General features: G+C 37.0%; 1 protein-coding gene across 5 annotated transcripts in view; it reads left to right on the top strand.

Annotated features, from left to right (window-relative positions):
- MAEL (maelstrom spermatogenic transposon silencer) overlaps positions 1–26,894 on the top strand; it is a 143,727-nt gene that overhangs the window by 73,216 nt on the left and 43,617 nt on the right. For all 5 annotated transcript variants that reach the window (XM_027086438.1, XM_027086437.1, XM_027086439.1 and 2 more), the window contains 3 exons: positions 16,645–16,769; positions 17,523–17,577; positions 17,697–17,838. In XM_027086438.1, coding sequence (XP_026942239.1) covers positions 16,645–16,769; positions 17,523–17,577; positions 17,697–17,838 — 322 coding nt within the window. The remainder of the gene's footprint in view (positions 1–16,644; positions 16,770–17,522; positions 17,578–17,696; positions 17,839–26,894) is intronic.

Here is a 26,894-nt window from a genome sequence, read left to right as displayed (position 1 = left end):
AAGACAAAAGACCTGTATAGAAAGGTCTTATAGAAAACTGTAAGACACTGATGAAAGAAATTAAGGATGATACAAACAGATGGAGAGATATACCATGTTCTTGGATTGGAAGAATCAACGTTGTGAAAATGACTGTACTACCCAAAGCAATCTACAGATCCAGTGCAATCCCTATCAAACTACCAATGGCATTTTTCACACAACTAGAACAAAAAATTTCACAATTCGTAGAGAAAGTGTGGTTCTTAGAAACAAACCTATTAAGGACTCTAGGAATGTTTTCTTGAGTTTTTTTTCAGACTAATTAAAACTGAGCACAATGTTTTTCATTCAGGAAACCTAAGATCCTTGGAGCTCACCAATTTAAGCGTGTCTTAAATTGCCAATTTGATAACCCTGAGAAATGTGCCAGTTAAATAAGACAAATGAGTGTATTAGAGTGACAGCTATGTCGACATAATAACTAAAAATGCCCAGGCTAGTGTAATCAAGCTGATATTTAGGAAAAGACCGTGTTTCATACAGTAACACACTGAAGCAATTAAAATTTGATGTGGTTACAATTTGATTAGAAGTTAAGGAATGTGCATGTAGATGTTTCAAATGCTCCTGTGCTATCTGGCCTTTTAAGAAGTAGTTACAAGTGAAATCAAGCGAAGGCTTCGTGGGCATTATGGTTTAGCACATAATATTGAAGAATTTCAAGATTGGAAGAGATTTTGATAGACTCCCCCCCCCAACCCGTATGTTCCTCTGAAGGGGAGTGCAGGTTCTGTATGTGTGTGTTGGAGTGGGGAGGAGGTAGGAGGTTTGGGCCCATCTCATTGGGCCCATCTCCCACACTTCCCTAGAGCAGCTCTGTTTCTATCTATTTCACTAATTAATGATTTTTGAGAGAGAAGCTCTGCTTTAAAAGGAGCAAAGCCTTAGAAACTGCTTTTAGCTTCCTGTACAAAAGGTCTGTCAGCTTTTAAAATGAAGCTTCATACACAAAAACATCATAACATTCACTTAAGGTGGAAAGAATATTAATGATCAGCAGTGCACCTGCTATCAATCAGCTGAAGAAATAGCACATTGCTGTTATCATTGAAGACCCCTATATTTTTCCCTGATTTCATCCTCCCTCTTAAGAGAACCACTGTTGTGAATTTTGTGTTAGTTCCTTTGTTTTATGAATAATTTTATGATAAATACATATTTAAATGGTGTATTTAATTCTGCTTGAACTTTGATTTAACATATTTTGTATATTTCTTGTATTTTTGTTAACTCAACAATGTCTTTTCCCCATTTCTGCATTGGATTGTTTTTCATCTTTTTTTGGTTTATGAAAGTTTATAATATGTTTTTATTGATTGTTTTAATTGTGTGCAGATACCTGTTTGCAGTTTGTGCCTTGCATTTTTTTACTCTATGGTGTATTTTAATGAACAGAAGTTTTTATTTTTAGTTCAGTAAATGTATCTTTTCCATTATGGTTGTGGGGTTTTTTGGTCTTATTTAAGATTTCCCTTCTACTTGAAGGCCATGAAGATATCTTTATTTTCTTCTATAGTTCCAAGTTCTTATTCCACCTGGAATTGACTTATGTATGATGTGAGGAAAAGATTCAGTTCCTTTTTTTTCACATGTGGATAATCAGTTGTCTCAGCGTATTTTATTGAATAATCAATTTTTCCCCATATGTAGTGCCACCTGTATCATATCACGTTTCATTTTATGCATGAGTCTTTCTGATATCTTCTGTTCTATAGACCTGCTTGTTTTTTGGTGCCCATGTCATATGTTAAACACGATATTTTGATCGTATATACTTGACTTTGTTCTTTTGGAATATTGTGGTTATTCTTGACTTTTTGCTTTTCCACATACAATTCAGAATCAGTTTATCATGCTTCACAAAAAGCTTGTTGAGATTTAGAATCTCAGGATTTGGAACCACAGGATTCTAATCTCAGGATTTGGGTTTTTTTTAAGGGAGTGTTTATGTATTTTTATATTTTTAAATTTTTAAATGTTATGCAGTTTTAAAGATTACTTTCCACTTACAGATACTACAGAATATTGGCTATATTCTCCATGTTGTACAATACATTCTTGATCCTGTCTTACAGCCAGTACTTTGTAACTCCCACTCCCCCACTCCTATATTGCACCTCTCCCACTGGTAGCCACTGGTTAGTTCTTTATATGTGTGAGTTTGCTTCTTTTATGCTATATTCGCTAGTTTGTTTTTTTAGATCCATATATAAGCGATGTCATGCAGTATTGATCTCTCTCTGTCTGGCTTCTTCACTTAGCATAGTGCCCTCCAAGTCCATCCACGTTGCTGCACATGGCAGAATTGTGTTCTTTTCTGTGGCTGAGTAGTAGTCCTATGCATATATATATACCACAGCTGCTTCTTTAATTTTTATTTTATATTGGAATATAGTTGATTTACAACATTGTGTTAGTTTCAGGTATACAGAAAACTGATTTAGTTATACATATGTCTATTCTTCTTCAGATTCTTTTCCCATATAGGTTATTACAGAGTATTGAGTAGAGTTCCCTGTGCTATATAGTAGATCCTTGTTAATTATCAATTTTATGTATAGTAGCGTGTATATGTTAATCCCAAACTCCTAATTTATCCCTCCCCCCTCCAGCTTTCCCCTTTGGTAACCATAAATTTGTTTTCTGAGTCTATGAATCTTTTTTAAGTAAGTTCATTTGTATCATTTTTCTTTTTTAGATTCAACATATAAGGAATATCATATGATATTTGTCTTTGGCTTACTTCACTGAATATAATATTCTCTGGGTCCATCCATGTTGCTGCAAATGGCATTATATTCTTTCTTATGGCTGAGTATCTCCATTGTATATGTGTACCACATCTTTATCCATTGCTCTTTTGATGGATATTTAGGCTGCTTCCTTGTCTTGGCTATTAGAAATAGTGATGCAGTGAACACTGGGGTGCATGTATCTTTTTGAAATATGGTTTTCTCTGGATATATGCCCAGGAGTGCAATTGCTAGATCATATGGCAGCTCTATTTTTAGTTTAAGAAACCTCCATACTCTTCTCCATAATGGTTGTACCAGTTTACATTCCCAGCAAGAGTGTAGGAGGGTTCCCTTTTCTCTGCACCTTCTCCAGCATTTATTGTTTGTAAACTTTTTGATGATAGCCATTCTGACGAGTGTGAGGTAATAACTCACTGTAGTTTTGGTTTACATTTCTCTCATAATTAGTGATGTTGAGCATCTTTTCACGTGCTTTTTGGCCATCTGTATGTCTTCTTTGGAGAAATACATCTTTAGGCCTTCTATCCATTTTTTTTAACATCTTTATTGGGGTATAATTGCTTTACAATGGTGTGTTATTTTCTGCTTTATAACAAAGTGAATCAGTTATACATATACATATGTTCCCATATCTCTTCCCTCTTACATCTCCCTCCCTCCCACCCTCCAGGCTGTCACAAAACACCGAGCTGATCTCCCTGTGCTATGCGGCTGCTTCCCACTAGCTATCTACCTTACGTTTGGTAGTGTATATATGTCCATGCCTCTCTCTCGCTTTGTCCCAGCTCACTCTTCCCCCTCCTCATATCCTCAAGTCTGTTCTCTAGTAGGTCTGTGTCTTTACTCCTGTCTTACTCCTAGGTTCTTCATGACATTTTTTTTCTTAAAATCCATATATATGTGTTAGCATATGGTATTTGTCTTTCTCTTTCTGACTTACTTCACTTTGTATGACAGACTCTAGGTCTATCCACCTCATTACAAATAGTTCAATTTCATTTCTTTTTATGGCTGAGTAATATTCCATTGTATATATGTGCCACATCTTCTTTATCCATTCATCCGATGATGGGCACATAGGTTGTTTCCATCTCCGGGCTATTGTAAATAGAGCTGCAATGAACATTCTGGTACGTGACTCTTTTTGAATTATGGTTTTCTCAGTGTATATGCCCAGTAGTGGGATTACGGGGTCATATGGTAGTTCTTTTTGTATTTTTTTATGGAACCTCCATACTGTTCTCCATAGTGGCTGTACCAATTCACATTCCCACCAGCATTGCAAGTGTTCCCTTTTCTCCACATCCTCTCCAGGATTTGTTTCTGGGTTTTTTGATGATGGCCATTCTGACTGGTGTGAGATGATATCTCATTGTAGTTTCGATTTGCATTTCTCTAATGATTAATGATGTTGAGCGTTCTTTCATGTGTTTGTTGGCAGTCTGTATATCTTATTTGGAGAAATGTCTATTTAGGTCTTCTGCCCATTTTTGGATTGGGTTGTGTTTTATTATTGAGCTGCATGAGCTGCTTGTAAATTTTGGAAATTAATCCTTTGTCAGTTGCTTCATTTGCAAATATTTTCTCCCACTCTGAGGGTTGTCTTTTGGTCTTGTTGATGGTTTCCTTTGCTGTGCAAAAGCTCTGAAGTTTCATTAGGTCCCATTAGTTTATTTTTGTTTTTATTTCCATTTCTCTAGGAGGTGGGGCAAAAAGGATCTTGCTGTGATTTATGTCATAGAGTGTTCTGCCTATGTTTTCCTCGAAGACTTTGATAGTTTCTGGCCTTACATTTAGGTCTGGAATCCATTTTGAGCTTATTTTTGTGTATGGTGTTAGGGAGTGATCTAATCTCATACTTTTACACGTACCTGTCCAGTTTTCCCAGCACCACTTATTGAAGAGGCTGTCCTTTCTCCACTGTACACTCCTGCCTCCTTTATCAAAGATGAGGTGACCATATGTGCGTGGGTTTATCTCTGGGCTTTCTATCCTGTTCCATTGATCTATGTTTCTGTTTCTGTGCCAGTACCATACTCTCTTGATTACTGTAGCTTTGTAGTATAGTCTGAAGTCAGGGAGCCTGATTCCTCCAGCTCCGTTTTTCGTTCTCCAGATTGCTTTGGCTATTCGGGGTCTTTTGTGTTTCCATATAAATTGTGAAATTTTTCGCTCTAGTTCTGTGAAAAATACCAATGGTAGTTTGATAGGGATTGCACTGAATCTGTAGATTGCTTTTGGTAGTAGAGTCATTTTCACAATGTTGATTCTTCCAATCCAAAAACATGGTATATCTCTCCATCTATTTGTATCATCTGTAATTTCTTTCATCAGTGTCTTATAATTTTCTGCATATAGGTCTTCTGTCTCCTTAGGTAGGTTTATTCTGAGATATTTCATTCTTTTTGTTGCCGTGGTAAATGGGAGTGTTTTCTGGATTTCACGTTCAGATTTTTCATCATTAGTGTATAGGAATGCCAGAGAGTTCTGTGCATTAATTTTGTATCCTGCTACTTTACCAAATTCATTGATTAGCTCTAGTAGTTTTCTGGTAGCATCTTTAGGATTCTCTATGTATAATAGTATCATGTCATCTGAAAGCAGTGACGGCTTTACTTTCTTCTTTTCCGACTTGGATTCCTTTTATTTCCTTTTCTTCTCTGATTGCTGTGGCTAAAACTTCCAAAACTATGTTGAATAAGAGTGGTGAGAGTGGGCAACCTTGTCTTGTTCCTGATCTTAGTGGAAATGCTTTCAGTTTTTCACCATTGAGGACGATGTTGGCTGTGGGTTTGTCATATATGGCCTTTAGTTGAGGACAGTTCCCTCTATGCCTACTTTCTGCAGGGTTTTTATCATAAGTGGGTGTTGAATCTTGTCAAAAGCTTTCTCTGCATCTATTGAGATGATCATATGGTTTTTCTCCTTCAATTTGTTAATATGGTTTATCACATTAATTGTTTTGCGTATATTGAAGAATCCTTGCATTCCTGGAATAAACCCCACTTGATCATGGTGTATGATCCTTTTAATGTGCTGTTGGATTCTGTTTGCTAGTATTTTGTTGAGGATTTTTGCATCTATGTTCATTAGTGATATTGACTTGTAGTTTTCTTTCTTTGTGACATCCTTGTCTGGTTTTGGCATCGAGGTGATGTTGGCCTCGTAGAATGAGTTTGGGAGTGTTCCTCCCTCTGCTATATTTTGGAAAAGTTTGAGCAGGATAGATGTTAGCTCTTCTCTAAATGTTTAATAGAATTCACCTGTGAAGCCATCTGGTCCTGGGCTTTTGTTTGTTGAAAGATTTTTAATGACAGTTTCAATTTCAGTGCTTGTAATTGGTCTGTTCATATTTTCTGTTTCTTCCTGATTCAGTCTTGGCAAATTGTGCATTTTGAAGAATTTATCCATTTCTTCCAGGTTGTCCATTTTATTGGCATAGACTTGCTTGTAGTAATCTCATGATCTTTTGTATTTCTGCAGTGTCAGTTGTTACTTCTCCTTTTTCATTTCTAATTCTATTGATTTGAGTCTTCTCCCTTTTCTTCTTGATGAGTCTGGCTAATGGTTTATCTATTTTGTTTATCTTCTCAAAGAGCCAGCTTTTAGTTTTATTGATCTTTGCTATCGTTTCCTTCATTTCTTTTTCATTTATTTCTGATTTGATTTTCATGATTTCTGTCCTTCTGCTAACTTTGGGGTTGTTTTGTTCTTCTTTCTCTAATTGCTTTAGGTGCAAGTTTAGGTTGTTCATTCGAGATGTTTCCTGTTTCTTAAGGTGGGCTTGTATTGCTATAAACTTCCCTGTTAGAACTGCTTTTGCTGCATCCCATAGGTTTTTGGTCGTCGTGTCTCCATTGTCATTTGTTTCTAGGTATTTCTTTATTCCCTCTTTGATTTTTTCAGTGATCACTTTGTTATTAAGTAGTGTATTGTTTAGCCTCCATGTGTTTGTATTTTTTACAGATCTTTTCCTGTAATTGATATCTAGTCTCATAGCATTGTGGTCGGAAAAGATACTTGATACAGTTTCAATTTTCTTAAATTTACCAAGGCATCATTTGTGACCCAAGATATGATCTATCCTGGAGAATGTTCCATGAGCACTTGAGAAAAATGTGTATTCTGTTGTTTTTGGATAGAGTGTCCTATAAATATCCATTAAGTCCATCTTGTTTAATGTATCATTTAAAGCTTGTGTTTCCTTATTTATTTTCATTTTGAATGATCTGTCCGTTGGTGAAAGTGGGGTGTTAAAGTCCCCTACTATGAATGTGTTACTGTCGATTTCCCCTTTTATGGCTGTTAGTATTTGCCTTATGTATTGAGGTGTTCCTTTGTTGGATGCATAAATATTTACAATTGTTATATCTTCTTATTGGATCGATCCCATGATCATAATGTAGTGTCCTTCTTTGTCTCTTCTAATAGTCTTTATTTTAAAGTGTATTTTGTCTGATATGAGAATTGCTACTCCAGCTTTCTTTTGGTTTCCATTTGCATGGAATATCTTTTTCCATCCTCTTACTTTAGTCTGTATGTGTCTCTAGGTCTGAAGTGGGTCTCTTGTAGACAGCATATATATGGGTCTTGTTTTTGTATCCATTCAGCCAATCTGTGTCTTTTGTTGGGAGCATTTAGTCCATTTACATTTAAGGTAATTATCGATATGTATGTTCCTATTCCCATTTTCTAAATTGTTTTGGGTTCGTTATTGTAAGTCTTTTTCTTCTCCTGTGTTTCTTGCCTAGAGAAGTTACTTTAGTATTTGTTGTAAAGCTGGTTTGGTGGTGCTGAACTCTCTCAGCTTTTGCTTGTCTGTAAAGGTTTTAATTTATCCATCAAATCTGAATGAGATCCTTGCTGGGTAGAGTAATCTTGGTTGCAGGTTTTTCTCCTTCATCACTTTAAATATGTCCTGCCACTCCCTTCTGGCTTGCAGAGTTTCTGCTGAAAGATCAGCTGTTAACCTTATGGGGATTCCCTTGTGTGTTATTTGTTATCTTTCCCTTGCTGCTTTTAATATGCTTTCTTTGTGTTTAATTTTTGGTAGTTTGATTAATATGTGTCTTGGCGTATTTCTCCTTGGATTTATCCTGTATGGGACTCTCTGTGCTTCCTGGACTTGATTAACGATTTCCTTTCCCATATTAGGGAAGTTTTCAACTATAATCTCTTCAAATATTTTCTCAGTTCCTTTCTTTTTCTCTTCTTCTGGAACCCCTATAATTCGAATGTTAGTGCGTTTAATGTTGTCCCAGAGGTCTCTGAGACTGTCCTCAGTTCTTTTTATTCTTTTTTCTTTATTCTGCTCTGTGGTAGTTATTTCCACTATTTTATCTTCCAGGTCACTTATCCGTTCTTCTGCCTCAGTTATTCTGCTATTGATCCCATCTAGAGTATTTTTCATTTCATTTATTGTGTTGTTCATCGTTGTTTGTTTCATCTTTAGTTCTTCTAGGTCCTTGTTAAATGTTTTTTGCATTTTGTCTATTCTATTTGCAAGATTTTGGATCATCTTTACTATCATTATTCTGAATTCTTTTTCAGGTAGACTGCCTATTTCCTCTTCATTTGTTAGGTCTGGGGTTTTTATCTTGCTCCTTCATCTGCTGTGTGTTTTTCTGTCTTCTCATTTTGTTTATCTTAGTGTGCTTGGGGTCTCCTTTTTGCAGGCTGCAGGTTCGTAGTTCCCGTTGTTTTTCGTGTCTGTCCCCAGTGGCTAAGGTTGGGTCAGTGGGTTGTGTAGGCTTCCTGGTGGAAGGGACTAGTGCCTGTGTTCTGGTGGATGATGCTGGATCTTGTGTCTCTGGTGGGCAGTTCCACATCTGGTGGTGTGTTTTGGGGTGTCTGTGGACTTCTGATTTTAGGCAGCCTTTCTGCTAATGGGTGGGGTGTGTTCCTGTCTTGCTAGTTGTTTGGCATAGGATGTCCAGCACTGTAGCTTGCAGGTCATTGAGTGAAGCTGGGTGCTGTCATTGAGATGGAGATCTCTGGGAGATTTTCGCCGTTTGATATTATGTGCAGCTGGGAGCTCTGTTGTTGACCAGTGTCCTGAAGTTGGCTCTCCCACCTCAGAGGCACAGCACTGACTCCTGGCTACAGCACTAAGAGCCTTTCATCCACACGGCAATTCTAATAGTAGCTTTTACTTTTTCACCACTTCCCAAAATTATAGTTCTCTTTTTCTGTTTAGCAGCTTTGGATGGTTCCTTCACCGATGGAGAAGTTATCCAGTGGTACTTTCGCACTGCCGTAGTCTCAAAGCTCTGTGTATGCTCTTTAGATGGTTAACACATTTACCCCAAGAGCAACGCTGCAAGCTTGACAGGCCTGCCTCTGAGTTTGTATCCAGATACCAAATCTTGTTTACCCCAAGTTGTTGAATTTTTTCAGTTTTATCACATTGCATACTCTAGTTTGCTTCCTCTACTTAGCTTCCAAATGTTGGTTGTTGGGTTTTTACCCTCCAGGCAGGAGATTGCAGGAGTCTCTTCTGGAGAAACTTCTGTGATCCTAAGCCCTTTTAAGTCAGGAACTGAGGGAGATTCTGAAACTCTTCTTGCTGTAGTCACCAGCACCAGTAGACACTGGCATCTGCAAATTCTCTCCAAAGATGATTCATGGACAGCTTTATCTCTGCTAGTGTTGGAGGGTCTCCTGCAGAGGCGGGGAGTGGCTGTGGCTCACCATGGGGACAAGGACACTGGCAGCAGAAGTTCTGGGAAGTACTCCTTGGTGTGAGCCCTCCCAGAGTCTGCCATTAGCCCCACAAAAGAGCACAGGTAGGCTCCAGTGTTCGGTTGCCTCAGGACAAACAACCTATCCATTTTTTTTAACATCTTTATTGGAGTATAATTGCTTTACAATGTTTAGTTTAGTTTCTGCTTTATAACAAAGTGAATCAGTTATACATATGTTCCCATATCCCTTCCCACCCTCCCTCTCCCACCCCTCTAGGTGGTCACAAACCACCGACCTGATCTCCCTGTGCTATGCGGCTGCTTCCTACTTGCTATCTATTTTACGTTTGGTAGTGTATATATGCCCATGCCACTCTCTCACTTTGTCAGAGCTTACTCTTCCCCCTCCCCATATCCTCAAGTCCATTCTCTAGTAGGTCTGTGTCTTTATTCCCATCTTACCCCTAGGTTCTTCATGAACTTTTTTTTTTCTTAGATTCCATATATATGTGTTAGCATACGGTATTTGTTTTTCTCCTTCTGACTTACTTCATGCTCTATGACAGACTCTAGTTCCATCCACTTCACTACAAATAACTCAATTTCGTTTCTTTTTATGGCTGAGTAATACTCCATTGTATATATGTGCCACATCTTCTTTATCCACTCATCTGTTGATGGACACTTAGGTTGCATCCACGTCCTGGCTATTGTAAATAGTGCTGCAATGAACATTTTGGTACATGACTATTTTTGAATTATGGTTTTCTCAGGGTATATGCCCAGTAGTGGGATTGCTGGGTCGTATGGTAATTCTATTTGTAGTTTTTTAAGGAACCTCCATACTGTTCTCCATAGTGGCTGTATCACTTTGCATTCCCACCAACAGTGCAAGAGTGTTCCCTTTTCTCCACACCCTCTCCAGCATTTATTGTTTCTAGATTTTTTTGATGATGGCCATTCTGACCGGTGTGAAATGATATCTCATTGTAGTTTTGATTTGCACTTCTCTAATGATTAATGATGTTCAGCGTTCTTTCATGTGTTTGTTGGCAATCTGTATATCTTCTTTGGAGAAATGTCTGTTTCGGTCTTCTGCCCATTTTTGGATTGGGTTTTTGTTTGTTTTTTTGTTATTGAGTGCATGAACTGCTTGTGAATTTTGGAGATTAATCCTTTGTCAGTTACTTCATTTGCAAATATTTTCTCCCATTCTGAGGGTTGTCTTTTGGTCCTGTTTATGGTTTCCTTTGCTATGCAAAAGCTTTGAAGATTCATTAGGTCCCATTTGTTGATTTTTGTTTTTATTTCCATTTCTCTAGGAGGTGGGGCAAAAAGGATCTTGCTGTGATTTATGTCATAGAGTGTTCTGCCGATATTTTCCTCTAAGAGTTTGATAGTTTCTGGCCTTACGTTTAGGTCTTTAATCCATTTTGAGTTTTTTTTGTGTATGATGTTAGGGAGTGTTCTAATTTCATACTTTTACATGTACCTGTCCAGTTTTCCCAGCACCACTTATTGAAGAGGCTGTCTTTTCTCCACTGTATATTCTTGCCTCCTTTATCAAAGATAAGGTGTCCATATGTGCATGGTTTTATCTCTGGGCTTTCTATCCTGTTCCATTGATCTGTATTTCTGTTTGTGCCAGTACCATACTGTCTTGATTACTGTAGCTTTGTAGTATAGTCTGAAGTCAAGGAGCCTGATTCCTCCAGCTCCATTTTTCGTTCTCAAGATTGCTTTGGCTATTCAGGGTTCTACCCATTTTTTGATTGGGTTGTTTATTTTTTTGATACTGAGCTGCATGAGCTGTTTGTAGATTTGGGAGATTAATGCATTGTTGGTCACCTCATTTGGAAATGTTTTCTCCCATTCTGTGGGTTGTCTTTTTGTTTTGTTTATGGTTTCCTTTGCTTTGCAAACGCTTTTAAGTTTAATTCAGTCTAATTTATTTATTATTTTTGTTTTCATTACTCTAGGAGGTGAATCCAAAAAGATATTGCTGCAACTTACGTCGAAGAGTGTTCTGCCTGTGTTTTCCTCTAAGACTTTTATAGTATCCAGTCTTATATTGAGGTCTTTAATCCATTTTGAGTTTATTTTTGTGTATGGTGTTAGAGAATGTTCTAATTTCATTCCTTTACATGTAGCTGTGTAGTTTTCCCAGCACCACTTATTGAAGAGACTGTCTTTTCTCCATTATATATTCTTGCCTTCTTTGTCATAGATTAATTTACCATAGGTGCGTGGGTTTATTTCTGGGCTTTCTATCCTATTGCATTGAGCTATAAGTCTGTCTTTTTGCCAGCACCATAGTGTTTTGATGACTATAGCTTTGTAGTGTAGTCTGAAGTCAGGGAGCCTGATTCCTCCAATTCTGTTTTTCTTTCTCAAGATTGCTTTGGCTATTCAGGGTCTTTTGTGTTTCTGTACAAATTTTAAATCTTTTGTTCTTGATCTGCCATTAGTAATTTGATACGGATTGCACTGAATCTGTAGACTACCTTTGGTAGTATTGTCATTTTGACAATATTGATTCTTCCAGTCCAAGAACACAGTATATCTTTCCATCTGTTTGTTTTTCATCTTCGATTTCTTTCATCAGTGTCTTATAGTTTTCAGAGTAAAGGCCTTTTGCCTCCTTAGGTAGATTTATTCCTAGGTATTTTATTCTTTTTGATGTAAAGGTAAATGGGGTTGTTTCCTTAATTTCACTTTCTGATCTTTTGTTGTTAGTGTATAGGAATGCAAAAGATTTTGTGTATTAATTTTGTATCCTGCAACTTTACCGAATTGATGAGCACTAGTAGTTTTCTTATAGCATCTTTATGATTTCTTATGTATAGTATCGTGTCATCTGTGAGCAGTGACAGTTGTACTACTTCTTTTCCAATTTGGATTCCTTTCTTTTTCTTCTCTGATTGCTGTGACTAGGACTTCCAGATTATGTTGAATAAAAGTGGGGAGAGTCGACCTCCTCGTCTTGTACCTGATCTTAGAGGAAATGATTTCATGTTTTCACCATTGAGTATGATGTTGGGTTTGTTATGTTCCCTCTATGCCCACTTGCAGGAGACTTTTTATCATAAATGGTGTTGGATTTTGTCAGAAGTTTTTTCTACATCTATTGAGATGATCATGTGGTTTTTCTTCTTCAATTTGTTAATGTGGTGTATCACACTGATTGATTTGTGGATATTGAAAAATCCTTGCATCCCTGGGATAAATCCCACTTGATCGTGGTGTATTATCCTTTTAATGTATTGTTGGATTTGGTTTGCTAGTATTTTGTTGAGGATTTTTGCGTCTATGTTCATCAGTGATTTTGGCCTCTAATTTTCTTTTTTTTGTGGTATCTTTGTCTGATTTTGGTATCAGGGTGATGGTGGCCTCATAGAATATGTTTGGAAGTATGCCTTCCCCTGCCATTTTTTGGAAGAGTTTCAGAAGGATAGGTGTTAACTCTTCCCTAAATGTTTGATAGAATTCACCTGTGAAGCCATCTGGTCCTGCACTTTTGTTTGTTGTGAGTTTTTAAATCACAGTTTCAATTTCAATACTTGTGATTGGTCTGTTCATATTTTCTATTTTTCCTGGTTCAGTTTTGGGAGATTGTACCTTTCTAAGAATTTGTCCTTTTCTTCTAGGTTGTCCATTTTATTGGCATACACTTTCTCGTAGTAGTCTCATATGATCCTTTGTATTTCCTTGGTGTCTGTTGTAACTTCTTTTTCTTTTCTAATTTTATTGATTTGAACCCTCTCCTTTTTTTTCTTTTTGAGTCTGGCTAAAGGCTTATCAATTTTGTTTACCTTTTCAAAGAACCAGATTTTGGTTTCATTGATCTTTTCTGTTGTTTGCTTTGTCTCTCTTTCATTTATTTCTGCTCTCATCTTTATGATTTCTTTCCTTCTGCTAACTTTGGGTTTTGTTTGTTCTTTTTCCTTTAGTTGCTTTAGGTATAAGTTTGGGTTGTTGAGATTTTTCTTGTTTCCTGATGTAAGATTGTATTGCTGTCAACTTACCTCTTAGAACTGCTTTTGCTGAGTCCCATAGGTTTTGGATAGTCATGCTTTCATTTTCATTTGCTTCTAGGTATATTTTGATTTCCTCTTTGATTTCTTTGGTGATCCATTGGTTGTTTACTAGCATATTGCTTAGCCTCTGAGTGTTTTTGGTTTTTACATTTTTTTTTCTTATAGTTGATTTTTTTTAATATCCTAGTGTTGTGGTTGGAAAAGATGCTTGATATGATTTCAGTTTTCTTAACTTTACCCAAGCTTGCTTTGTGGCCCAGCATGTGATCTGTCCTGGAGAATGTTCCATTTGCACTTGATAAGAATGAGTGTTGTGCTGCTTTTGGATGGAATGCTCTATAAATATCAATTAAGTCTTTCTGGTCTAATGTGTAATTTAAGGCCTGTGTTTCCTTACTGATTTTCAGTCTGGATAATCTATTCATAGATTTAAGTGGGGAGTTAAAGTTCTTTACTCTTAATTGTGTTACTGTCGATTTCTCCTTTTATGGCTGTTAGCATTTGCCTTATGTATCAAAGCACTCCTGTGTTGGCTGCATATATATTTATAATTGTTAAATCTTCTTGGATTGATCGTTTGATCATTATGTAGTGTCCTTCTTTGTCTCTTGTAACAGTCTTTATTTTGAAGTCTACTTTGTCTGATACGAGTATTGTTACTCCAGCTTTCCTTTGATTTCCTTTTGCATGGAATACCTTTTTCCATCCTTTCCCCACTTTCAGTCTGTATGTGTCCCTAGATCCGAATTGGGTCTCTTGCAGGAGATATATATATATATATATATATATATATATATATATATATATATATAGGTCTTGTTTTTGTATCCATTCAGCCAGGGTGTGTCTTTTGGTTGGAACATTTGATCCATTTACATTTAAGGTAATTACCCATATGTATGGTCTTATTGCCATTTTGTTAGTTGTTTTGGATTTGTTTCTGTAGGTCTTCTTTCTAACCTTTTTCTTGTTCTCTTGTGATTTGATGACTATCTTTAGTGTTGTGTTTGATTTTTTCTTTTTTGTGTATATATCTATTGTAGATTTTTGGTTTGAGGTTACTATGAGGTTTTGATATAGCAGTCTATATACATACAAGTTTGTTTTAAGCTGCTGGTCTCTCAGTTTCAAATGCATTTCCAGTGTCCTGCATTTGTACTCTCCTCATGTCAGGATTGCTGGTTTTGATACCATATTTGTAGGTGGATGATTTCCTACCTTTATTGTATATTTACCTTTACTGGTGAGATTACCCATTTGTAATTTTCTTGTATTCTGGTGGTCTTTTCCGCCTAGAGAATTTCCTTTAGCATTTGTTGTACAGCAAGTTTGGTGGTGCTGAATTCTGTCAGCTTTTGCTTGTCTGTAAAGCTTTTGATTTCTATGTCAAATCTGAATGAGAACCTTGCTGGGTAGAGTATTTTTGGTTGTAGATTTTTCCCTTTCATCACTTTAAGTATATTATGTCACTCCCTTCTGGCTTGCAGAGTTTCAGCTGAACAATCAGATGATAACCTTATGGGGATTTTCTTGTATGTTATTTGTTGCTTTTCCCTTGTTGCTTTTAATATTTACTTTTTGTCCTTAATTTTTGTCAAATTGATTAACATGTGTCTCGGCACATTTCTCCTTGGATTTATGCTATATGGTACTTGCTGCACTTCCTGGACTTGGGTGACTGTTTCCTTTCCCATGTTAGGGAATTTTTCAGCTACTATCTCTTCAAATGTTTTCTCAGGTCCTTTTTCTCTCTCTTCTCCTTCTGTGACCCCAATCACGCGAATGTTTGTGCATTTAATGTTGTCCCAGAGGTCTCTTAAACTGTTTTCATTTCTTTTCATTCTTTTTTTCTTTATTCTGTTCCGTGGCATTGATTTCTATTATTCTGTCTTCCAGCTCACTTATCTATTATTCTGCCTCATTTATTCTGCTGTTTATTCTTCCCAGTGTATTTTTCATTTCAGGTATTGTATTGTTCCACTCTGTTTGTTCTTTATATTTTCTAGCTCTTTGTTGAGCATTTCTGTCTTCTTGGTGTGTGTCTCCATTCTTTTTCTGAGATCTTGGGTCATTTTTACTATCATTACACTCAATTCTTTTTCAGGTAGATTGCCTATCTCCACTTCACTTAGTTGTGCTTCTCGAGTTTTTATCTTGTTCCTTCATCTGGAACATATTCTTCTGCCATCTCATTTTGTCTAACTTTCTGTGTTTATGGCCCCATAGGCTTTAGGTTTGTGGTTCCTCTTCTGGTGTCTTCCCTGTGGTAGGTGAGGCTAGTCTAAGAGTCCTGTACAGGCTTCCTGGTGGGAGGGATTGGTGCCTGCCCACTGGTGTGTGGAGCTGGGTCTTGTCCCTCTGGTGGGCAGGGCTGTGTCAACGGGTGTGTTTAGAGGCAGCTCAGGGCTCAGGAAGACTTTAAGCAGCTTGTCTGTTGATGGGTGGAGTTGTGTTCCTGCCCTGTTAGTTTTTTTTTTATCTCAGCCATTAAACTTCCTCTTCTGGAATTAGCAACTTACTCCAGGGGGAAAACTGCCCCCAGAGCTAGACTAACCTCTCTGGATTTTATAATATTTTGCATCTTGATCTAATAATTCCTTGCTACTGCAGGTGCTATTGACATCCTAAATTTTTGTGGGAAGTTTGGTCTGAATTACTTGGTCCATATTTTACTGGAAGTAGAAGTATTCATCGTACAGTCTTTTAAAAAGCAGTCATTACTATCAAGGTCTCCAGCCTTATTAATAAACCAGATTCATGAAAGGCCACGTAGGAATAGTGAAAACTTTCTATAAAAACTATATAGGCTCTTTCACTTAACCTCGGTTTGAGTCCTGACTCCACTGTTCACCAGCTGTTAACTTACTGCTAACTTTTGTGTTTCTCAGTTAACTTACTGCTAACTTCTGTGTTTCTCAGTTATCTCTTTTCTAATATGTGTATATTGTCTACCTCATAAGATTATGGGATAAAATATGTAAAGTACCTAACCATAAGCAGGCTTGGTACAAGTGCTTAAATATGAGTTATCCACTACTCCCTTCCTGTACCCTTACTTCTATACCTACTCCATAATATTTGTCTTAGTCAAATTTTTAACTCCTACCTACTTTTTATTTCCTTCAGGTGATTCTAGTCACAAGATTCCTATTTCAAACTTTGAATCTGGGCGTGACCAAGCAATGGTGTTACAAAACCTTTATAGATTCATTCATCCAAATCCAGGGAACTGGCCACCTGTCTACTGCAAGGTAATTTCAACATAAGAATTTCTTTTAAGTCATTACTTAGAAACCAAAAGATCCATGAAAGATACCCAAAGAAATAACTTTTGCCTGTGTATTAAAATATATATGTTCGTTCTTATTTTGAATGTAATTAGGTATAATGCTTTTTCTTCTAAATCTCTCTGGTATTGGAGGGATTTTGAAGACTGCAGAAACTGAATGTATTTCAGCTTCAGTCAATCTCATGTTTTTAGTTCCTCCTGAAATATCTTCAATTGTTTTTACTCTGAAGGATGGATTTCTAGTCTGTACACCTATTCTAGGCAAGAGAATTGTTTGTTCAAAATTGTTTTTGTAGCAGTCCCTTGACCTTCCTTTTGTAATCTTTATTCTTTGTTTTGTCTAAGTTCTTCTAGGCTAGGTGTCATAGAATTGGGTTTTAACCTTACTGTTTATTAGTGTCACCATGAACACAAATCACCTTATTTATCTTTTTCTGAACATTGGTTTCTTCATTTGCTTACCCTAAGTCTCACTTGCTGTTCATAAAGTATATTAACATTGCTTTATGAGCATAACTGGTTATTATTAGCAGTATTTTCTAGAATATGTTGCTCTGTTTTACAGTTCTTGTTTAGTTGTCACAGACTATTCAGTCTCTCCCTTCTCACCATCCTTACCCCTCCTCCTTCCCCTTCCCCCAGTTTGAAAGGACCACATTAATTAAAAGTAACAGAAGATAGGAGAAAATAAGTAAAATTTTTTTCCCTTCTCCAGTCTGATGATAGAGCCAGAGTCAACTGGTGTTTGAAGCATATGGAGAAGTCATCAGGTGAGTTAAACTGGGTCACTGCTCAAATGCATTTTAATATCTGTGTTTCCATTTTGATGTACATGTTCTGTGTACCTAAACTTACTAATTGTATGTGTGTTTCTGTTTACCAATGGAAGAAATCAGGCAAGATCTAGAACTTCTCACTGTAGAGGATCTTGTAGTAGGGATCTACCAGCAAAAATTTCTCAAGGAGCCCTCTAAGACCTGGGTTCGGAGCTTCCTAGATGTGGCCATGTGGGATTATTCTAGCAACACAAGGTATTTACAGTGATTTTGTGATAGTGATACTGTTTTCTGAACTGAAAAAATATGTTATGATTAGTTTTTGCCTTTTTAAACAATATTTTCCTATGAAACTTCGGAATCATTGTATTTCCTTGAATATAATATTTAGTTGATTGTAAGGTACATTGTTACTTCGTCTATCAATAAAAACAAAAAAACTACCAAATAAACTGACAGTGCTTTATCACTTAGAATTTCTGTACTAATGAAAGAATATTTTGTATTTATTTGTATAGACATTTTATTACATAGAATTCTTGTAGTTATAAGAAATATAGATGTGAAATAGGGCTTTCACGGTGGCGCAGTGGTTGCGAGTCCGCCTGCTGATGCAGGGGACACAGGTTCGGGCCCCGGTCTGAGAAGATCCCACATGCCGCAGAACGGCTAGGCCTGTGAGCCATGGCCGCTGAGCCTGCGCGTCTGGAGCCTGTGCTCCGCAATGGGAGAGGCCACAGCAGTGAGAGGACCGCGTACTGCAAAAAAAAAAAAAAAAAAGATGTGAAATAAATTGAAAGTATATTTTTTACTTTGAAATAATTTTAGGCTTACAGAAAAGTTGCAAGACTCTAGTACAGGGAAGTTGTATATACCATTCTCAGATTCTCTAACTTAATATTTTTATATGTTTATAACTTTTTCTCTAAATATACATACACTGTTTCTTTTTCTCAGCCTCTTGAGAGCAAGTTGCTATCATGATGCCTTTTCACCCCTGAGTATCAATGTGTTGTTCCTAAGAACAAGATCATGTATATTGCCACAATACAGTTATCAAAACAGGATATTGCCATTGATACAGTACTACTGTCTAATCTAAAAGCTATATTCAGGGCTTCCCTGGTGGCGCAGTGGTTGAGAGTCCGCCTGCCGATGCAGGGGACACGGGTTCGTGCCCTGGTTTGGGAGGATCCCACGTGCCGCGGAGCGGCTGGGCCCGTGGGCCATAGCCGCTGAGCCTGCATGTCCGGAGCCTGCGCGTCCGGAGCCTGTGCTCCGCAACGGGAGAGGCCACAGCGGTGAGAGGCCCGCGTACCGCAAAAAAAAAAAAAAAAAGCTGTATTCATATTTTGCTAGTTGTTCTAATAATGTCTTCTATAGCCAAAAAAAAAAAATTTAGGATCCAAGCCAGGACGACATGTTGCATTTAGTTATTATGTCTCTTTAGGCCCTTTAATCTGGAATAGTTCCTCAGTCTTTGACTTTCATGATCTTGACCTTTTTGAAGAGTACAGGCCCATTACTTCGCAAAATGTTTCTCAGTTTGAGTTTGCCTGTATTTCCACATGATTAGATTGAGGTTATATATTTTTAGCAGGAGTACCACAAAAGTGATGTGTCTTCTCAGTGTGTCATATCTGGAGGCATCTGATGTCAGTCTCATTACTGACAGCTTTGATCATTTGCTTAAGAATAGTGTCTGCCAAATTTCTCTATTGAAAAGTTACTCTTTTTTACCTTATAATTAATATTCTGTTGGGAGATTCTTTGAGATTTAGTAGATAATCTATTCCTCAAACTTTACTCTGCTAGTTTCAGCATCCATTGATGATTTTTGCCTGGGTCGATTATTACTATTTTTGTGAAATGATGGCTTTCTAATCTGATTTTTTTAAATTTATTTTTGGCTGCCTTAGGTCTTTGTTGCTGCACGCGGGCTTTCTCTAGTTGCGGCGAGCGGGGGCTACTCTTCGTTGTGGTTTGCGGGCTTCTCATTGGGTGGCTTCTCTTGTTGCAGAGCACGGGCTTTAGGCACGTGGACTTCAGTAGTTGTGGCACTCGGGCTCAGTAGTTGTAGCTCACGGGCTCTAGAGTGCAGGCTCCGTAGTTGAGGCGTACAGGCTTAGTTGCTCCACGGCATGTGGGATCTTCCCAGACCAGGGCTCGAACCCATGTCCCCTGCACTGGCAGGTGGATTCTTAACCACTGCGCCACCAGGGAAGTCCTTCTAATCTGATTTTTGCTTCTACATTTATTAGTTAGCATTCTACTGTAAGGAGCTTTTCCTCTTTGCTGACTTTTTTTCATTTATTTATGAGTATGGAGTCATGTGTTCCTATATCTTATTCAGTCGGCCATAATCTCTTATTAACTTATTTTTATGCTCAGATTGTTTCCTTTATGGCCAGTGGAAGTCCCTTCAAAGCAGTGGTCTCTTTGTTTGGGTTTTGTTGTTGTTGTTTACATTGCTGCCTCATTCTTTGAGTGCTTCTTTGCTTTCCAGCTCAATATATTTCAGGTTCATCTTGTACTTTTCCCTGCTTCAGCTTTGAATTAGCCATTTCTCCAAGGAGCCTTGATTCCTTTTAGTGGAAGAGTGTGCATTTAGGAGATAGAATCTGGGTGCTGGGTGTTCATTCCTATTAGACTGTCATTGATTCTAGTTCCCCTTAGTGGAAAGAGCTAGTAAATATATGTGTATACATACCTTTCATAAACATTTTTATGCAGCTAGGCTCACCTGCTTGCTCCTTCCTCTCTCTCTCCCTGTCTTTATCTCACCATGAGTTCATGCTGAACCTACAATTCCAATATAAAACCATAGAATTTTCCAGTTTTCCATTTTTGTATTGCCCTTCTGAGTGGAAAAACCTGGTGCTCAACATTTTTGTTTGTCCAGTCCTAGAATGCATTAAGTTGTTTTAGAATTAAGTGATAACCACTATTTTAAAAAAAGGCATATTAACAGTTTAGAATCTTCTTTAAGTTGTTTTAGTCTGAAGGTAGTCAAAATACTTTGTTCAGAAGTTATTGGAGTTGGTTCTTTTTTTCTCCTTCAATGTGGTTAAATTATTCATTTGAAATATAGTTAAGTCTGTTTGCTTGTTTTATTCCATTTTTGGTTTTGCCCATATTTGTTGGTTTTATTATATTTTGAATGTGGAATGTATTAGCATAGTTGAAACAAAGTATATTCAGAAGTATCACTCTTCAGTCTAGCTCCATAAAGTTCCTTGGATTGCATTAACTTTATAAATTAACTTGGAAAACTGAAACCTTTATATAATGTTGAATTCTGTTCAAAGGCAAGAGGTGTCTTTCCATTGTTCAGATCTACTTTTGGGTCTTTCAAGTCTGTTTTAAAATTTTTCTCACACAGATTGTGCCTATCTGGGACTGGTGAACTTTTGTGGGGCAGTTCCCACAAAAATTTCTCTGTTTCTTCTATGAAAATTGATTTGATTAGGCTTTCTAACTTTAATGGGATCAATTTTGGTAATCTGTAATTCCTTAGGAAATTATGCATTTTATATACATTTCCAAATTTGTTTAAGGTTAAGTCTGCAAACTAGTGTTTTATAATTTTTAAAATTCCTTGTTTCACTGGTTATTTATCTCATTGTTTCTTATATATTTGTGCTTCTACCTTTTTCCCCTAAATCATGCTAGCGTAGTGCATTGTCTGTTTTTTTCAAAACAACAGTTTATTAGATCTGCTAATTTTCTGTTCTCTTCCTCATTCATTTCTGCTTTTATATTCTTGGTACTTTGTGGTTCTTTTTTTTTAGATTTTTGGGCTCGTTATTTAGTTAATTTGGGGTTTTCTTTAAATTGGTATTTAAATTGGTATTTATTGGTGTTTAGTAGAGTTAATTTTCTCTTAAACATGTCTTGCAGTGCATCCCATAAGTTGTTGATGTAGTATTTTGTCATTTTTTTAAAAAATTCTGTAGTTTCAGCTCTCTTTAACGCAGGAGTTAATATGAGGCTTTTAAATGTCCAGATGGAAAGCTTTTTTGGTTTTTGTTAGTAAATTCTAGCGTCTTTGCATTGTGATCAAAGTATTGTTTGTAATATTTCTACCTTATGGAAGTTACTAGTGTTTTGCAGTTTTTTGGTAACTAAATATATAATCAATTTTTGTGAATGTTTTGTGGGTATGTGAGAAGAATATGTGTTTATCTGGGTGCAACATTTGACAAGTATCCATAAGCTCTACATTATTATGTTTAAGTTGCCTTATCTCTTTATATTTTGTCTACTTGATCTGTGTTATATTGAGAGTGCTGTGAAGCCTCATTACTACTGTTTCCGTGTATGTCTCATTATATCTCCTATAGCTATAAGTGGCTGTGTTATTTGATGCCTTTACAGAAAAAGTTTGCTGAATCTTGATCTAGTAGATTGATCAAGGGCTCTTGGGAATGGCAGTAACTCTGTTCTTGCATATTTAAAATTTTTTCTGTTGGTTTGCATTTTATTTCCTTGAGTTTCTAGAAAGTACAGCTGCATTGTTGTATTGCTTTATGTTGCTTCTTAGAAGTTTGTTCATTTAATTCTCTTGATCTTTTAAGTTATTTTGCTCTTTTTGCCTGGAGACCTTAAGAATGGTTTTTCATCTTTAAAGTCTAATAGTTTTACTGGAATGTTTCTCTGAGTATACTACTGCAGGTCAGTCTTCCCAGGTGTTTGGCAGGCCCTTTTAGTATGCAGAATCAGGTCTAATTTCTGGAGATTTTTCTTAGATTGTAGTTTAATATTCTATTCCATTTAATTTTTCTTAAGGATGTCCAATTATGTATGATTGGTCTTCTTTACTTTTCATTAGGTAAAGGTTTTTCATAAAGGTTTTTCTGACCCTTATTTCTTCTTTCTTTAGTCTCTTATTCTCATGGCAGTTTTCTGTTTTCTTCAGTTTCCCTTATTAACGTCTCATTTGAATCTGTTCTTCCTTAGGCAGTTTGTAATTCAGTTCTTTTCCTATATGATTTTTATTTCCTGAGTTTTGTCAACTCTTTTCTTCTTGCTGTTCTTAGTTTTGAAGTTTCTTATTCAGGCCATGTTTTTGTATCTTCAAAATTTTTGTTTAAGGATATTTAAGTCATATATTAATAACAATGTAGAATGTTATGTTATAGTGTTGTTTTATAGTTTTCGTCTCCTTCATGGTTTTTTGAGGGATCGAGGATGGGGAGAGTTATCAACTATAGTGATTCTCATTTTCTGTTTACCTCTTGCAGTGGCTTTCTGTTCCTTTGCATTGGTTTGAGATTTGTAGTTCAAGTGCTTCCTCTTCTGTCAGTGTAGCAAAGTATGGTTTCTTAGAATGCTTTCAGGGTGGTGGCAGTGTCGTTGCGGGTCTTTCCATTTTTTTCCTGCTTTCTTTGTCCTGGAGAATCCTAAGTTTCCCCCTCTGTGCTTTTTTTCCCCCTTCACACAGTCTCTAAAGGACTCCTTCCCTTCCTCTTGCCCTCTGCTGCCCAGAAACAATGCCTTCCAGGCTGCCTTCTAGAGTCTTCAGGCACTTTTAAGTCAGTTTCCTGTAGCCAGTGCTCTGATCTACCAGGATTCTGAGTATTTATCAACCGTCTCATTGTGGGAATGGTTGTAATTTAATCTTGGGCTCTCAATTTCCCTTCTCTCTCTTCCCCCATGTTTTCTGGGCTTCACCCTCTCTATAAAGCTATATAGAGGCTTGGGTGTGAACTTGAGAAATGACTCCATTGAAAAGTAAGGATTTTCTTTTGGTAATTGAGTCTTGTAGTCTTGTAGTTATGCTTCTCTTAGTTATGCTGCAGGTATATACTTTGTTTTGCTTAATCTTGTTAGGCTTAAAAGTTTATGGATGATGTGTTAGGATATTTGGATTTATGTACCATTGCCTCAGCTACTGGCTAAAGTATTCCTAAAATTTCACATTCAGAATCATTCATTGTCCATGTTTTCATACATTGTTGTCTCTGTGCCATCCAGGGTGGTGATGTGGCATTTCTTAAAATGGAATTGTACTCTTGTCGCTGGATTTTCTCCCGAGCCACTCAAAGACACCTTTTCTGCAAGTTTTGATGCTGGTTCTTTCTTGATCTTATCAGATGATACCAGTAGAAGGTTTCAGAGACAAACCAATACTTTCTCAATGGTTTATTGACTAAAATGTTGAAGGATTACAGTTGTTTGGTTATCCAGAATAATACTCAAAGATATATGCAGAACAGAAACAGATTCACAGATATAGAAAACAAACTAGTGGTTACCAAAAGGACAAGGGTGGAGGGAGGGACAAATTTAGGGATATGGGATTAACAGATACAAACTAATATATATGCAATAGATGAACAACAAGGATATACTGTATAGCACAGGGAATTATACCATTATCTAGTAATAACCTGTAATGGAATATAATCTGCAAAAATACTGAATCACTAAGCTGTATACCTGAAACTAACATAATATTGTAAATCAGCTATACTGCAGTAAAAACAAAAATAAAAATAAAATACTACATACCACTGCTTTAAAAAATAATAAATTTGTACATGTTTAGGTAGTAGCAGTTTTAGAATACCTTAAATTGTATGATGCAGTCCAATAAATGCATTCAGTTAAAATGTGAAAAAATCATGTTTTAGAATAGAAGAAATGGTGTTGAGTCTCAGAGTACGTATAGGCTGCAACAAGAGTAGAGTAGCAGGGCCTTCCCTGGTGGCGCAGTGGTTGAGAGTCCACCTGCCGATGCAGGGGACATGGGTTCGTGCCCTGGTCTGGGCCGCAGAGCAGTTGGGCCCGTGAGCCGTGGCCACTGAGCCTGCGCATCCAGAGCCTGTGCTCCACAACGGGAGACACCACAACAGTGAGAGGCCCACGTACTGCCAAAAAAAAAAAAAAAAAAAACAGAGTAGCTTTGGTGTAAGACATTTTTGGAGGTCTGTGCCATGGGATTTTATTAAAGATAGAACCTGTTACATAGTACTTCAAGAACTTTAATAATAACTGCTTTGGAAAGGATGGGTCTACCTTTTCCTGAGCTTCATAATATTGTAAGATTCCAATATATAGTATTTTACAAGGGAGTTTTGGTTGTAGCAGACAATAGGAACTATTGTTACAATCTGTTAGTTAATATAAGCAGATAGGACTCTTTTCAAACACTGCTCTTAAACTTCTACTTCAAGGACATTAAAGTTTGTAATAAATTTTTGATAAATGTTGTCTCTAGCTCTAGGAGAAATGGGTGGGTTTTATATTGGTGAAATAGAATACAGTTACACAAAAAGTATCAGAATCTTAAATAAGCAGGCTGTTAATGACTATCATGTTACTTTGAAGGCTAGAGTATAACCTTTATAGATACCCCATTCTCCTTGTTGCTTCCTGTCATAATTGTCCTTGGATTAATTCACTGTGACCTGCTGACTGAAACAAGGCAGCTTTTATTTAATCAACCAATATTTATTGAGCATCTCCTCTGTCCCTGTGAGCAGAGATTTGGGTTGAAGGAAGGACCTTTCCAAGAGAAGAAAATGGGCAAAACAGTGACTCGGGCATGAAAGCATAGAGACCGTTTAAGAAAAAAACAGTGAGTCAGTTTGACTAGAGCAAAGAGCATCTGTAACTGTCGGATGACAGTGGTTCCTGAGAAAGGGAAAGGCAGGGTTATCCTTGAAAAGGAGAAACTTAACCGTGAAATAAGAGGAAAAGAGATCACTGAGACCTTTGGAAATCAAGAGGAAAAGGGTGTAAAAAAGGCCTTTATGCTGCACATTATTTTAGTGAATGAGGTGGTGGTGAAACTTTGGGAGTAAGTTGCGAACTTAGCAGACATATCACTTACAACCATATGTCACTACTTTGGAGTGGAATTTCATAAAAGAAACGTTGGAAATCATTCAAATTGAATCTATATTTCAGGCTGCATAATGAATATTACTAGTGTAAGAGTATACAGAGCTCTTCTGATAATCGTTAGATTTTTAGAATATGAATCTTCCTTTGCTAGAAAATTCATATTTTGGGATGATTTGGAGGAAGAGGACCAATAAGTATAAATAAAAACACATCCAAATAATGTCATTTTTAATAGTATAACTAGATTTGGAGACGTTTTTCCCTGGAGTCAGACTTTAATGGGTTTCTTGTTGTTGTAGTTTGTTTTAATACTGTGGTACATTGTTAGTTTTTTAACTGCTTTCATTTAAAATATCTCCAATGGAACATGTGTATATGAAGTAGGTACTCTGGGGATTAAGTTCTGAACAAGGAGCAAAACTAACTGGAAATTTAAAATTACTTGATTCCACATGGGCATCTAAGGACTTAGATTTAGTTTTTTTGTTTTCTTATTGGAGTACAGTTGACTTAAAATGTTGAGTGGGTTTCAGATGTACAGCAAAGTGATTCAGTTATACATATACATATATCTATTTTTTTAACATTTTTATTGCAGTATAATTGTTTTACAGTGGTGTGTTATTTTCTGCTTTATAACAAAGTGAACCAGTTATACATATACATATGTTCCCATATCTTTTCCCTCTTACGTCTCCCTCCCTCCCACCCTCCCTATGCCACCCGTCCAGGCGGTCACAAAGCACCAAGCTGATATCCCTGTGCTATGCAGCTGCTTCCCACTAGCTATCTACCTTACGTTTGGTAGTGTATATATGTCCATGCCTCTCTCTCACTTTGTCACAGCTCACCCTTCCCCCTCCCCATATCCTCAAGTCCCTTCTCCAGTAGGTCTGTGTCTTTATTCCTGTCTTACCCCTAGGTTCTTCATGACATTTCTTTTCTGAAATTCCATATATATGTGTTAGCATACGGTATTTGTCTTTCTCTTTCTGACTTACTTCACGCTCTATGACACTCTACTTCCGTACACCTCACTACAAATAAGTCAATTTCGTTTCTTTTTATGGCTGAGTAATACTCCATTGTATATATGTGCCACGTCTTCGTTATCTGCTCATCTGTTGATGGACACTTAGGTTGCTTCCATGACCTGGCTATTGTAAATAGAGCTGCAATGAACATTTTGGTACATGACCCTTTTTGAATTATGGTTTTCTCAGGGTATATGCCCAGTAGTGGGATTGCTGGGTCATATGGTAGTTCTATTTGTAGTTTTTTAAGGAACCTCCATAGTGTTCTCCATAGTGGCTGTACCAATTCACATTCCCACCCGCAGTGCAGGAGTGTTCCCTTTTCTCCACACCCTCTCCAGGATTTATTGTTTCTAGATTTTTTGATGATGGGCATTCTGACTGGTGTGAGGTGATATCTCATTGTAGTTTTGATTTGCATTTCCC

The sequence above is a fragment of the Aethalodelphis obliquidens genome, unplaced genomic scaffold, assembly GCF_003676395.1.
Source record: "Aethalodelphis obliquidens isolate GAN/ISIS:26980383/991018 unplaced genomic scaffold, ASM367639v1 scaffold55, whole genome shotgun sequence".
NCBI classification, from domain to species: Eukaryota; Metazoa; Chordata; class Mammalia; order Artiodactyla; family Delphinidae; genus Aethalodelphis; species Aethalodelphis obliquidens.
Note: the sequence above shows the minus strand (reverse complement) of the source record. Positions and strands in the feature narration are given on the sequence as shown.